Genomic DNA, 15,555 nt, shown 5'->3' on the forward strand with positions numbered 1-15,555 from the left:
TAGTTTGGCCCAGCTGCTAACATGGAGGCTTATGACCTATACTGCAGCCAGCCACCAGGGGGCGATCGAGACGTTTTGGCTTCACTTTGGGGAGCTGTCCTGTCGTCCATCTTTATATACAGTTTTTGGGTGTATTCAAACCGCCTACTATACTAGCAGTACGTACTGATTTAGTCAAATGTAGTATGTAGTATGCAGTATACAAACAACAGCTAAATATGCAGTATGTCAAAAACACCTGGATCGGACCAGTCTACTTCGCATACTGTGTCCCACAATGCAAAGTGCTGGCAGTGGATTGTCATTAATGTTACATAAACTTTCACTTATTTCACCTCAGCAGTCACCAAAATCTGTTTCTGAACAAATTTGAGGCGAGACATAAGCAACCCAGTTACTGAATGTTCAGTTGACCCCCGACCTCTGAAATGACCAGACTGCAGTTTCCGTCTTCGTCGTAGTCGATCTGAAAGTGTCGGGTCTCTTTGATCGGCTGGTCGTCTTTGTACCACACCACCTCTGGGTCCGGGTAACCTGGAGACACAGACGCACACGGCTACAGTTCAGACTGTCTCTAAATATCCGTCTTTCTTCTCAGAGATCTTCAAACTCATGAAAGTTCATTCTTGACTTTTTTGTTTGACAGAAGAAAATCTCAATTCATGGTCCACTAAAGAGCTTCTTCCAGAGCTTTCAACCACATCACAATGTGGAATTAAAAAATCTGGAATTATTTAGTGAGTGAAAATATACAACCATCTGTAATCATGTGACTCAAAATCAATATTTAGACAACTACACCGTCTCCATGACAACTGACAACCTGGAAAGTTCTGGAAGTGAACCTTGTGTTGATCATTTCTTTCGTCAAAAGGCTTTCTTAAATACTTCCTGTACTTCCTGTATGCCCTGTACTTTCTATACTTCCTGTACTTCCTGTATGTCCTTTACTTCCTGTACTTTCTATACTTCCTGTACGTCCTGTTTGTCCTGTACGTCCTGTACTTTCTATACTTCCTGTACGTCCTATATGTCCTGTTCTTCCTGTATGCCCTGTACTTTCTATACTTCCTGTACATCCTGTATGTCCTGTACTTCCTGTATGTCCTTTACTTCCTGTACTTTCTATACTTCCTGTACATCCTGTTTGTACTGTACATCCTGTACTTTCTATACTTCCTGTACTGTCTATACTTCTTGTACATCCTGTATGTCCTTTACTTCCTGTACTTTCTATACTTCCTGTACATCCTGTTTGTCCTGTACGTCCTGTACTTTCTATACTTCCTGTACATCCTGTATGTCCTATACTTCCTGTACTTTGTATACTTCCTGTATGTCCTGTACTTCCTATACTTCCTGTATGTCCTGTACTTCCTGTACTTTCTATACTTCCTGTACTTCCTGTACATCCTGTACTTTCCATACTTCCTGTACATCCTGTATGTCCTGTACTTCCTGTATGTCCTGTACTTCCCGTACTTTCTATACTTCCTGTACTTTCTATATGTCCTGTACTTCCTGTACTTTCTGTACGTCCTGTACTTCCTGTATGTCCTGTACTTCCTGTACTTTCTATACTTCCTGTATGTCCTGTACTTCCTGTACTTTCTATACTTCCTGTACATCCTATACTTCCTGTACTTTCTATACTTCCTGTATGTCCTGTACTTTCTATACTTCCTGTATGTCCTGTACTTCCCGTACTTTCTATACTTCCTGTATGTCCTGTACTTCCTGTATGTCCTGTACTTCCTGTACGTCCTGTACTTTCTATACTTCCTGTACTTTCTATATGTCCTGTACTTCCTGTACTTTCTGTACGTCCTGTACTTCCTGTACGTCCTGTACTTCCTATACTTCCTGTACTTTCTATACTTCCTGTACTTTCTATACTTCCTGTATGTCCTGTACTTTCTATACTTCCTGTATGTCCTGTACTTCCCGTACTTTCTATACTTCCTGTATGTCCTGTACTTCCTGTATGTCCTGTACTTCCTGTACGTCCTGTACTTTCTATACTTCCTGTACTTTCTATATGTCCTGTACTTCCTGTACTTTCTGTACGTCCTGTACTTCCTGTACGTCCTGTACTTTCTATACTTCCTGTACTTTCTATACTTCCTGTATGTCCTGTACTTCCTGTACTTTCCATACTTCCTGTACATCCTGTATGTCCTGTACTTCCTGTATGTCCTGTACTTCCCGTACTTTCTATACTTCCTGTGCATCCTGTATGTCCTGTACTTCCTGTACATCCTGTACTTTCTATATGTCCTGTACTTCCTGTACTTTCTATACTTCCTGTACGTCCTGTACTTTCCTCTCAGCTCTCGTACCTTCGATCTTGCAGTCGAAGCGAGCGGCGCTGCCCTCCACCACCTCCACGTCTTTGATGACTGAGCTGAAAGTTGGCTTACACTCCGTCTTCTGCTCGTACTCCAAACACTCCAGGAACTGGTTATCCTCTGAACACACACACACGCAGTAAAAACAGAATAGTAATACAATCAATCAATAATACAGATTTGGGTCGTAGCACTGTTTCTTCTAATTTACTAATGACTGTAATAACAGAAATTTAAATGTTTAAATTAAATAATACGTTTCCCTTTAATTCCTCATGCTGACGTTCTCACACACCCGGATATTTCATTTCCTCAACTACAGACAGACTCCAAGCAGCCTGCTCTCAGTGTATCATCATCATCATCATCACCATGTGAACACGTACAGACTGAACACACTGCAACAGTAGAACGCGTTTCTGTTCTCTTCTGCTTGTTCGTACCTTCGGTGGGCGAGCCCTTCTTGGCGCTGACTCCGGCCATCATGGCCATGGACGACAGTCTGCCGATGGCTCGAACAGCGTGGCCCGTTTTCTGCCACAGAAGAAGAAACAGTCACAAGATCACTTCCTGTACTGTCAGCCATGATGGATGACAGGTGTGTTTTGACAGTGAGTTGGTTCTACTTTCTATACTTCCTGTACATCCTGTATGTCCTGTACTTCCTGTATGTCCTGTACTTTCTATACTTCCTGTATGTCCTGTACTTCCTGTACTTTCTATACTTCCTGTATGTCCTGTACATCCCGTACTTTCTATGTACGTCCTGTACATCCTGTATGTCCTATACTTCCTGTACTGTTTTCTGCCACAGAAGAAGAAACAGTCACAAGATCACTTCCTGTACTGTCAGCCATGATGGATGACAGGTGTGTTTTGACAGTGAGTTGGTTCTACTTTCTATACTTCCTGTACATCCTGTATGTCCTGTACTTCCTGTATGTCCTGTACTTTCTATACTTCCTGTATGTCCTGTACTTCCTGTACTTTCTATACTTCCTGTATGTCCTGTACATCCCGTACTTTCTATGTACGTCCTGTACATCCTGTATGTCCTATACTTCCTGTACTGTTTTCTGCCACAGAAGAAGAAACAGTCACAAGATCACTTCCTGTACTGTCAGCCATGATGGATGACAGGTGTGTTTTGACAGTGAGTTGGTTCTTGTGAATAGTGCGGTAACAATAATGTGATAACATCCCTCATTTTCACCTTTGGACTTAAATATAACTTGCTCTGTGGAGGGTTTGTTGTCTGTTTTCCTGAACCATCAGATTTGAATTCTTTTGTTTTTTCTGAGAGTATAACGTGTTCTGCTGAGTCATGTTCTCGTTGTTGTTGTTGTTTACCTGCCATTTTCTCCTCAGGATGTACTTCTTCATCCTCTCCTTGGAGAGCTTCTTGGTCTTCATGGTGTTGGTGTCCTGCTTCAGCCAGGTGTGTTCAAAACACTGAGCACAGGTCAGCCGAGCCCTGACACACACACACACACACACACACACACACACACACACACACACAGTCAGTCAGGTTTCATATCAAGTTTCTTTCACACAGAGACCGAAGCATGTTGCTCTTTTCGACATTAAACAGACAGAACCGGACCAGAGACATCCCTGTTGTGTTTCAGGAAACTGGACTACCATTTCATTATTCATTCAGAGCCAGTTCATTGTCTACGTAAAAAAATGAATAAATAATACAGAAGTACTGAATGAAAACATGTTATTTTAACAGATTCCGCTTGTTGTCAAACGTCCATGAGCATAAAATGCATCGGTGGAGCTCGAAGCTTCTTAGTGACTCCTTGTTTTGGTTTTAGTGTTTAGTCCTTGAACAATAAATACAAATTAAACATACTGTTAACCATGTTGTGTTAACCAGTAACAATATTGCCCCCTAAGCTAGCTGGCTTGCTAATAGCCCAGTAGCATGCTAGCAGGCTGAAGACACGTGAGTAAGACTGTTTTCGTACTTCATGTCTTTCTTCAGCAGGTTGGTGATGAAGTCTTTGCCGTTTTCGGAGATTTCGTCGAAGGCCTCGTCCTCAAAGTCCCAGGAGGCCGAGGTGACGTTGGACAGAGTCTCATTGTCATTGTCACCCATGAAGGGAGAAAGACCGCTCAGCCTGAGAGGACGACAAACACAGGCTGAACTGAGCCAAACTGAACCAGGCTACATTTGACGAGAATGCAGTCAAAGTAGAAAAACACTATGAACAAGAAACACAACTGCAGATATGCTAAGCTCAAAATAACATCACACAGGAAAATTAAATAAAAAAACTAAAAGTTAAAACAAAGACATGAAGCTAAAATAAGATATACAAAGCTAAAGTAACGAGTGAAGCTAAGCTAAGAAAGATAGGCTAAGATAAAAGTGAAAACAAAGTGAAATGATGAAATTTGACAAATGAAGCTAAGCTAAGGCTAAATTAAAAGAAGAAGGGAAAAAAGAAACAAAATGATGCAAAACTAAGTTTAATTAAGAAGATCAAAAGTAAAGGAAAAATAAATTAGACAAATGAAGCCACATTAACTGACATAAATTAAAAGAAGCTAAACTATGCAAAGCTCAATTAAACTAAACTAAAGAGAAATGAAAGAAACAAAACAAAATGGAGCCATCGAGGTGAAGCTCAATGAAGCTAAAGCAAACTTAAATGGTCTCACTTATATAGCGCTTTTCAACCTTCATGGTTCCCAAAGCGTCTCACACACCGATGGCCGACCGAGCTGCCATGCAAGGTGCCGGCCTCCATCGGGAGCAGCTTAGGGTTCAGTGTCTTGCTCAAGGACACTTCGACGGGGGCAGCCGGGGATCAAACCCCCAACCCGCTCAAACCAGCTTTACCTCCCGTGCGACAGTGCTAACCACTGCGCCACCATGCCACTTAACTAGTTTAAATCAAATATATTTAATTAATAAAATCAATATAAAAGAAGCTAAAGTAAAAGGAAATTAAAAAATAAAAACTAATAGAAAGCTAAGCTAAACAAAAATGTAAAATTGAAGCTCTGCTCAGCAACGCTAAAACAGAGAAAAGTGAATGAAATGAAAGAAAAGGAACTAAATAAAAGGAATGTACGTGGCAGCAAACAGACTCACAGTATGTAACAGATGACTCCTATACTCCACATGTCGGTGGGATAACTGATAGCTTCATAGTTGATCACCTCTGGAGCCACAAACTCTGGAGTGCCAAACAAAACCTTCAGAGTTCCTGCGTTTTCTGTTGGAGGTCAGAAACAGAAAAGAGTGGAAACAATTTTGTCGATTAATCGATTAGACAATCAGCAATCAATAATTGTTGGGGTGGCCATTTTAGAGCCTCTCAGGCTCAGCTTAGTGACTTAACTATTCTTAAGCTCAGCTGTGCTTTCAGCTAAATGCTAATGTTATCATGTGAATTAACTTGCTTTAGCTTGCTAAAATGCTAACAAGCTTTGGTACGGTCACATGCATACAGTTAGTGGGGTAACAGGATCATCTGGCATGTTAGTGTAACAGGAGCCATAGAGGGCTAATGTTAGCATGCTATATTAGCATTAATCTGCTTAAAGTACAGCTAAAGATGACAGGAGCTTTTACTTATTAGTTTTGAGAATATTTGTCATCAACTGAAGAACGAGTTTTGACCTGCTGGTGGCGCTAGATGATCAGACTAGGATGCATTAATATCTGCAGTATATTTAATGTCAATCCATCCAATAGTATTTGAGGTTTTTCAGTGTGAAGTCACCTAGTCGCCTGGCCAGGCCGAAGTCGATGAGTTTGATCTTGCTGCCGGTCTTGTTGACACACATGATGTTCTCAGGTTTGAGGTCCAGGTGCACGATGCCCTGTTTGTGGATGAAGCTGACTCCGTCGATGATCTGCAGCATGTATTTGATCACCTCCCTCTCTGTCAGCTCAAAGTCCTCGTCGATGATCCGCTCAAACAGCTCGCCGCCTGAGATCCTACAGAAGAAAACATCTTGTTGCTACGGCGACTCATAGTTTTACAGAAAGCTCAAAGTCATGTGAAGACTCCTGAGTCCCTCTGAAAGGTTCATTCACTGAGCCAGAGGTACGTAACCTGGGGGTCGGGTCCCTGACTTTAAATTGAATGAAATTAAACAACCTGCAGAGAAAAAGCCAAAAGTAAGAAATATGACAAAAAGTAAGTTGAGGACTGTGTGGAGTGATTTGTGGCAAAGGAGACAAAAAACAGTCCTGCAGGAAGTCCTCATGATGAGTCAGCAGGTCCTCCAGGTCTCATTGGACAGCCACAACCAGGAAGACTTTTATTCTTCACGTGCTAAAGACACTTTCAGCTGGCTGCTCGCTAAGCCCCGCCCACCTTAGTTACCGTTGCTAACCTGTCAACACATAAACAGTTTACAGTAAAAACAGCAGCAGCTTGACCATTAAAAGAATATTAATTTAAGAAACAACAGATTCTTGATTTCACATTTTTACCTAACGACCGTCGAAGTATGAAGATGTTTAGTTTCCTGGCTGTAAACGTTTCACACTGAAGGTTTTATACTGACAAGATGTAAGATTTGTTTATTTTTGTATACTGTATTTCTTTGAATAGATTTTCTGTTTGTAGCCCAGGTGTAATTGATAACGGGGCTCAGAGGACTACATAGGGTCGTCTACCGATCTGATTTGTTCCCCAGCTCCTCCCGTCCACATGTCCAAGTGTCCTTGGCCACTGAAACCCAAATTGCTCTGGTCAGACCAGCACCCTGCATGATGTGTGAATAAGCAGTGCAGTGTGAAGTGCTTTGGATAAAAGCAGCTATAGGAATGCAGCCATTTACAATTTAAAACATTAAAAATGGCTGCGTTCCACTTGGGTGCAGCTCAGCGTGCAGGTGTTGTGCACACTGGCTCACTGTCATGGTTTATGGAGACATTCGATGTCATGGTTTACGGGGACACTTGCTGTCATGCTTTACAGGGACACTTGATGGAACTGAGCCTTTGATAATGGAATTCATCAACCTGTGTTTTTCCTGCTATGAGAAGTCAAAATGTCTGCTGTGAAAAAGGTCTATTGTGACTGAAGAACCAATAAACAATCAACTAAAATATCAAAACATAAAATCTTTAGCGTTTCCGTGATTGCTAAAGAAAAATACACATTACAACGCAAGCTGTTGAATCACCAGAAACAAACCCATCAACTGTCAAAGTAATACACTGAGCTCTTCTTGTTTTGCACATATTGTGATGTCATGAAGATTCAGTTGTTATCACTACCAAAATAAGAGCGTGACAGTAAACAGCTTCCTTCCTGTTCCCCGTCAGTGTGGCTGGTTTCCCAGGTTTTATCACGTTATCAGATGTTTACTGTCTTTCCTTCGTCTCAGTTTCTTATTAGAGTCAATATTCAGAAACAAACACTGTAGACGTCAGCAGTTTCTCCCTGTTTATCTCCCAACATGAGGATTTCTGGTGAAACACAATAAAGACATTTTATTTTTACAGTATAAGCAGATAAAAAGTTACCTCCTTGTTCTAAGTAAGTGTGTTTGTGTTCAGTGCCATCTGTCCATCAATGCCTTTAGCTCTAAAATTAGCAAACAGGAAATAGCTGCTCTCAAATTCCTCTCATAGTTGGACAGAAAATAATTTTCCGACGTTCTCCAAAGCAAAAACATCTTGTCTCCAGATCAGACTGAGACTCAACCAGCAGACTCAGGTTTATATTGATACAATAAAACACATAAAGTGAATCAAAAGTTATTGATGCAAATGTTTTTCATGTTTTCATGAACTTTCCAAATCATCCAATCAGGTTTTAGATTGATTTCCTTCCTTCCAGGCTTCAACTGGCCGATCAGTTATCAGCTAGCCTGGCCTCTGTTTCCAGTCTTCATGCTAAGCTAAGCTAACCTCTCGGACAGAAAGAGAAGAGGAAGGTTTCACTAAACGTTGAACTGTTACTTTAACTGACAGTTAGCGAGCTAGCTAGCTCAGAGAGCTCATCTTCCCTCTTCAGTAACTCAGTGTCAGCCAGAGTAAACAGAACAGTACAAAGGAAACAGAAAGAAGCTAGCATGTTAACATGCTGGCTAGCACGTTAATTATCTCCAGCTGACCTGTAGGAGTGAAACATTAAGAATCCTGAGGTCTGAATGTTTAGTTTCTTGCTCTTTTCTAGTAAAAAAGAGCGACGAGACTCATTAGCCTCAGAGTTTAGTGCATCTGGTTATTGTATTAATGTGAAAGCACGAGGAAGTGAAATGAAAGCAGCCGTGAGCCGTAATGAGTAAACGAACTGAGTGTATTTACGTACATCTCGAGGACCATGACAATGTCCGACTTGCCCTCGAAGGCGTCGATACACTGGACCAGTTTGGGGTGATGGAGGCTGTTCATGATGCCGATCTCCTGCCGAACGTTCTCCTTCTCCTTCGCAGAGTACGCCTTGATGAACTTTCCCGCCCAAACCTTCTTCGTCGCCTTCTCCACCAGTTTGAAGACCTGACCGAACTTCCCCCTGAAATGTTGTCATTTAAGGACCTTTTAAATAGTTCAAGCGTAGAAACAGAGCTGCATTTCCAAACACGATCTCGACATGCTGTTAGTCCAGACACAAAATCAGAGGTGCATTGTGGGTGAGGTGTGAGTGGGCGGAGCCTTACGTTCCCAGCCTCTCCTCCACGTCGTACAGCTCCTTCACCTTCACGTCTGTTCTGATGCTTACGTCTCTGTAGTCTGGCTCCTTCTCCGAGTCTGAGGGGAACAACACAGAGGTCAGAGGTCACCGGTGAGGGCGGAGGGTTCTCATGTCATCTCATGTTATATTTATAACTGTATTTATTTCATCTCATATCACTTTGTCATGTGATGGTATTTCATGCCATGTTGGTGTTGTGTTTTTATCTTCTTGTTGTGTGGCTCTCAGTTGTGTTGTGTTAGTGCAGCGTTGTGTTAATGTTGTCTGAAGGTTGATCAGAAGCTCAGTGAATGTAAACAGTTAGTCTGAGCGTCGTACCTTCATCCTCCTCCTCTGCCTCGACCTCGTCCTGGTTGTCTGTCAGACGAACCAAACAGTTAGTTCAGTTAGTCACTTTAGTTCAGTCACTTTACTTCAGCTCTGCTGTTAGTTGGAGTTTCATTTCACGTAGTTTAGTTCAGTTAAGTTGACTTAGTGTTGGTTTAGTTCTGGATGGATTCAGGAGGGAGAGGGACCTAAGATGTATGGAACACACCCCCATTCATAGACTTGGATAGTGCGAACAGGAGCGTGTCGTGGAGGATTCCAAACTTCACTTCTATTATCAGACACTTTAAATACAGCATCATCGAGGTTGGCTCCCTGGTCAGTCCGTGGATGTTTTAATAGATGTGACACGGCGCCGCCACTCAGCTTCGCTGCTGGTTTGTCCCAGTGGTCACTCTTGGTGCTGTTTAATTTTTTAAAAATCCCCTGCAACCCAACAAGCATTTTCCCCATAGACCTCCATTATAAAAGAGATGCCTGTGAAACTGTTGACTGGGCGCCTCCAACTACAAACAAGCTAATTTATTACTGTTTGTATTATGAATTTTAATCCATGAAGGTTTTGTATTTTTAAACTTTCACAGAGCCCAAAAAGACCAGCAGGAGAATCGCTACTGAGCATGTGCAGCGGACCACACAACATGGAAGTAAACCACTCAAGAGACTAGGCGCCATCTTTGAGTCTGGTATCCAGTCCATAGGTCAGTCTGGAGCAAGACCAGGTTATAGACCACATGTAGGCCGAGTTTGCTTGCTCCAGGCGAATGAAAACCTGGAACGCCAAAACTGGAACAGAACTGTAGTCGAGGATTGGGACCGATGGGGGGAGCTGATTGTGACTTTATGTCCCACAGGGGATGAAGGAGGTTAAATAAGTATGTTTACTCACCATCCACCAGTCCTACAGTAACGGGTACTGATTCGGCACTCGGCTCTCCGACCCCGTAGATGTTCTCCGCCCGGACACGAAACTTATACTGACGCTCTGGAAGAAGGTTCTACAGACAGACAAAAACTTTATTTAAACAGGAGAAATGAGACACATTGGAGACATTGCCTTCAGTTTCAGGGACGTGCTGGTTAAAAATAACAACAGCTGAACTCACCTGTACGTTGTAGGAGGTGCTGTTGCAGGACACCAGGTGTTTCCACTGCGGCTCCACAGAGTCCCAGATCTCCAGGTTGTAGGACTGCACGGCGCTGCCTCCGTCGTAGGTCGGCCCGTACCATGACAGAGTCAGACTGGCCCGTCGGATATCTGAGGCTGCAGGGACCCTCGCTGGGGGGTCGGGTTTATCTGAGGAGGGGGGGGGGGGGTTAAAGCTGCTGTCACTCAGGTAAACAAAGGACAATAGTGACCCCTTGAGGCTGCAGTGGTCATTACAGCCTCTGAACAAACAGTCTTGGGGAGACATGATGTTTGTTTTTTATGGTTCCTGGTTACTGAAGTAGTGCAGAGACCAAAACAAGATGGCGTCAAAGAGAAGTTGTTATTGTACGCAATGAAATGTGTTTTAATGAAGTGATGAAGTTCAAATGACACCAGAACATAAATGTAACGTTTCAGCACACAGATTTCACCACAGACTGACTTTGAGTCAAAATGGTTGAAAATCTTTGTTTTTGTAATGTTTTTTTCTCAAAGGTTTATGATACAGTCTTTGGAGACCTGAGGAATGTAACACATATTCACATTAAAGGAGAAACTGTGACCTGAGCTGCACTGACCTGTCTGAGCTCAATGGATGAAGGGTACAGGACTAGCACACAGCACCATTGGACACAGTGCTGCTGTGTGCTAAATGCTAACATCAGAATGCTAACATGCTCACAGTGACAATGCTAACATGCTGCTGTTTAGTAGGTATAATGTTTACCATGTTCACCATCTTAGTTTAGTGTGTTAGCATGCTAACATTAGCTAAGTATAGAGCCTCACTGCTAATGTGGCTAAAACCAGCGTTGCCATAAAAGGTATCAAACTGCAGCTGTAAGTCTGAAGTCAGTCAGCTGACACATCATCGCCATTATGAACCTGTTTTATGAACATGAATACATATTCATCATAACTATTTCTGTCCTTCAGTGTTGTGTAGTTTGTTGTGAGTCAGATGTTCCAGATGTTTCTCACCGACGATGGTGAGGTTGAGGGCGGCCTGTCGGAGGCCGAAGCTGTTCCTCAGCTCGATGGTGTAACAGCCGCAGTGTTCCTGCTGACCGCTGGAGATTGTGAGTTTACTGCTGCTGTCAGAGCTCTCTATGGAGATATCACCTGAGCCCTCCTGGATCTGACACACACACACAAACACACATTATAAAATAACGTCACGGCAATAATCTACAATCTGCTCATCTCTCCTGTTTTGAAAAATGTGAAAATAAGTTAATGAGTTAATGTGGTGAAATGTTTTTTTTGTGGCCGTGCTTTCTTTTCTTTCTTCTTCTTCTTGGTGGGCGTGCTGTCACTGCTGTGCCCTGAGCAGATGACCATCCCTGAGGCTTATTACGTAATACGTCTCACGGAAGTGAAACACGGCAAGCGAAGGGAGCGTTCAGAGCAGTCTGAAGACTGAGCTTTCGGCTCACAGGGATTACTTTTACATACGTTTTCCTCATTATTTGGCAACTTTGGTAACGTTTAATAGGAATATCCAACATTGTAACACGATGTATATGACAGAAAATAAGGGAAAGCACAAGAGGTCCTCTTTAAGAAGCAGTTGAGATCTGAGCTGAGGACAGCATCGCTCAAGCTAAATGCTAACACCAGCATGCTAACATGCTCACAGTGACAATTCTAACATGCTGCGGTTTAGCAGCTATAATGTTCACCATGTTCACATCTTAGTTTCGCGTGTTAGCATGCTAACATTAGCTCGTTAGCAGTAAACACAGAGTCCAGCTGAGGCTGATGAACGTCGTCAGTTCTGCAGGTATTTGGTCGTAAACCAAAGTGTTGATGAGGAGTCAGAGGATCACCAGAGTTATTACAGTTCTTCCAGATCAATAACCAATAACCGCAACCTCAGTGTGTGTGTGTGTGTGTGTGTGTCTCACTGGTTTCCTGAACTTCAGCCAGGTGCAGTTGATGGGCGGAGCTCCAGAGAACTTGCAGAGGATCTCCACCTTCTCCCCCGCCAGGATCTTCATGTCCTCCGGGAACTGCAGGATCTGAGGAGGCAAAGCTGCCCACACACATCAATCATCAATAATCAGTAATCACTAGTGAAAGTGATGATTGAACTGTACAGTGTGAATAGATATACAGAGAGGTGTACAGGTGTATCACCTTGTTTCGGGGGGGTCTTAGCAGTCGGTTTCTTTATTCTGGCTTCACCTGATGGAAACAAACACAACACCAGAATCAAACCTGTGAGCTGTGACAGGGCGCTGCGATGACCAGCTGTTACCCACGGTTACCGGGGAGGACACGCCGCCATGTTGGATGTTCTGTCTCAACAATTAATAATAACAATAATATAATTATATATAATTATTATTATAATTAATCAATGAAGTCCTTCAGATGACAAAACACCAACAGGTTTCATTAATTTGATTCTTCTCCTGTGACGAATAAAGTCTCAAAGATAGAAACAAGTAAAGTGATTTATTTATTTTCCCTTTTAAGATGCTGAAGTTCTTTTTTGGGAAACACGAGTAGAACTTTAGCAGCGTTCATAGAAACACTCGACCGTTATCAGGAAACGGGTTCCAGGTCAGTATTACAGTACTATAGTATATAGTATATAAATCCTCAGTCATACAGGAGAAGCCTGTATGTATATGTTACATACAGTGTGTATATATGATCAAGATCATGTGATATGGTCAAAGGCTCCAGAACAGCTACTAAATAAACCTTGTGGTGATTTTCTATGTGATTTAAAGCTCCAGAAGAAGCACAAATGGATCACGAGATGAGAACACTGACAACAATAAACTGATTCAGATCCAAGTTAGTAACGTTTAATGTTTGTGGGGTTTGAAAAGACAAAACTATATATATATATATATATATATATATATATATATATATATATACACATCCAGTAAATATATAAAAGTGCTTCCTGTGACATTTCACTCTCTCAGATCCACAGATCTCTTCTTTCTTAGTTTCTTTTTATGGGCAGAAGCCGAGTGTTTCTGACCACTCAGGACGCACGGTGGCTTCTTCATGGTTAAAAAAACCCAGAGGAAGAAGAATGTGAGTGTCTCTGATGACCATATATGGAAATTCTAAAAATAGCTCCTCAGGATGCAGAAAAAGTTGTTTATTCTGAGGGCTGCAGAAGAAGACAAGAAGAAGAAACAGAAGAATCTAGAAATGTTGTCAAATGTGAAGTTACAGATGTTGAAAGAAACGTGTGTGAAAGTATGTCGCCCCCCCCGAGAAAGACAAACATGAAGATTTTCCAACTCAAAGTTTTTTCTGCTTTCAGAGAGACTTGATCTGAAGGGAATCTATCAGTCTGAGTCACCTTCTGTCTCGTTACACCTGTTAACCTGTGGTTTGTCCTGATGGGGGCGCTGGAGGAGATCATGGACTCATTTCATTCATAAAGAGTTACTGAAGAGGAAATAAATAGCTAGCTAATTTTGCTAAAGGAATAGTCTGACGTCAAGTGAAATCTTCTTCTTCTCTTCCTCTCTGAGAGTTAGATGTTCAGATTGACACCACTGCCAGCAGCTGGTTAGCTTAGCTTAGCATAAAGACTGGAAAAGATAAACTATGATTGACAGCCATTGTTTGAGGAATCATTCAACATTTTGGAAAATACTTTTACTCTCATGTCAGTGTGTTCAGTACAGAGTCAGGAAGGGGTTAGCTTAGCTTAGCACAAAGACTGGAAACGGGGGGAAACAGCTAGCCTGGCTCTGTCCAAACTACCAACACCTCTAAAGTTCACTGGTTAACATGTAATATCTGGTTTGTTTAACCTGCACAGAAACCAAAGTGTAGTTTTATTATGTGCAGTGACTTCCTGGTCTCCGCGGCTTGCTCGGCTCACCGGTTGCTATGAGCCATAAATACTGCAAACAAAAACAGCAGCAGACAATAACTCTGACCTTTAACATGATGGTGGATCTGGTTTCTGATTGGCCCAGACAGTGATTACATCATAAGAGACCTGAGGAGGCATGACTGTCTTTGGTTTCAGCCTCCAAAACAAACAAAAGAGTCACGCTAAACATTTAGACAACAGGAAGTGCACCCTGTATGATTATTCATACATCACGATAAACCACATCAGTGTTCAGTGTCAAAGACAAGTCATCCAACATTTCTTCCTCCGTCTCACGTTTAATAGATATTTTAGTGGGCATCTTTCTGGAGCAGAAGATGATGTAATCCTTCTTAACTCTGAATCCAGCCGACAAAGCTGTGATTGGTCGATTGTTTCTCCAACGCTGGACCAGAACCTGTGTCAGAACTGAGGGTTCGGAGGTCTGCAGCCTTACAGTTAATCTGTCAGCTTCTGTTTCACGTTGTCAACATGAAACATGCATGACAGACCCCCCCCCCCCCCCCCCCCGCCTTTAAGAATAGCAGAATATGAGAGCAACATTAAATTAGTTGCAGCTGTAATGACGGATTGATGTCTGACTGTTTAACAGCCTCCATAACTCTGTCATCACACACACACACACACACACACACACACACACAATGTACACCCCCCCCCCCATCATCACCTCCTCTCTGGGTCGACACCAACTATGTGCCAGCAGCTTAAAGAGCGTTTGATTTGTGGATCTCACTAAAGCTTCGCTCTGATTGGCTGTCTGCTCTGTCAATCACAGGAGGATTTTCATCAGTCAGCTGGTTTCACAAACATAAGTTCTGATCTGAGATCAGTCTAATCGGAGTTACAGCTGCACACAAGAAACACTTAGATCTGTTACTGCAGTACAAGTAGTAATACTACAGTGTAGAAATACTCTGTTGCATTCAAGAGCTTACTTAACTAAAAGTACAAAAGTATTAAAATCAAAATACACTTCAAGTACCAAAAGTAAAAGTACTGATTCTGCAGAATAATATATAAATATTATTGATTATAATTATTGATGCATTAATGTGTTCATCACTTTAAAGGTGGAGCTCATTTTAATGACTTAATGATATAATTTAGTCTGTAATAATACATCATAATTTATTAGTCAATAATATTTAGTTTTAATTATCTGAATCTAAA

At 42.0% G+C, this 15,555-nt stretch overlaps 1 protein-coding gene across 1 annotated transcript in view; it reads right to left on the minus strand.

Annotated features, from left to right (window-relative positions):
* The window catches only part of mylka (myosin, light chain kinase a), a 54,850-nt gene that overhangs the window by 3,509 nt on the left and 35,786 nt on the right, over nt 1-15,555 (minus strand). Inside the window, exons 21-35 of the mRNA XM_070915107.1 lie at nt 12,642-12,689; nt 12,410-12,537; nt 11,484-11,640; nt 10,459-10,649; nt 10,242-10,350; nt 9,344-9,382; nt 8,991-9,081; nt 8,642-8,845; nt 6,092-6,309; nt 5,458-5,581; nt 4,325-4,477; nt 3,699-3,822; nt 2,792-2,882; nt 2,340-2,468; nt 422-534 (exon numbers count right to left, since the gene is read on the minus strand). Of these exons, the coding sequence (XP_070771208.1) occupies nt 422-534; nt 2,340-2,468; nt 2,792-2,882; nt 3,699-3,822; nt 4,325-4,477; nt 5,458-5,581; nt 6,092-6,309; nt 8,642-8,845; nt 8,991-9,081; nt 9,344-9,382; nt 10,242-10,350; nt 10,459-10,649; nt 11,484-11,640; nt 12,410-12,537; nt 12,642-12,689 (1,919 nt within the window). The remainder of the gene's footprint in view (nt 1-421; nt 535-2,339; nt 2,469-2,791; nt 2,883-3,698; nt 3,823-4,324; nt 4,478-5,457; nt 5,582-6,091; nt 6,310-8,641; nt 8,846-8,990; nt 9,082-9,343; nt 9,383-10,241; nt 10,351-10,458; nt 10,650-11,483; nt 11,641-12,409; nt 12,538-12,641; nt 12,690-15,555) is intronic.

Source organism: Enoplosus armatus, chromosome 11, assembly GCF_043641665.1.
Source record: "Enoplosus armatus isolate fEnoArm2 chromosome 11, fEnoArm2.hap1, whole genome shotgun sequence".
NCBI lineage: Eukaryota > Metazoa > Chordata > Actinopteri > Centrarchiformes > Enoplosidae > Enoplosus > Enoplosus armatus.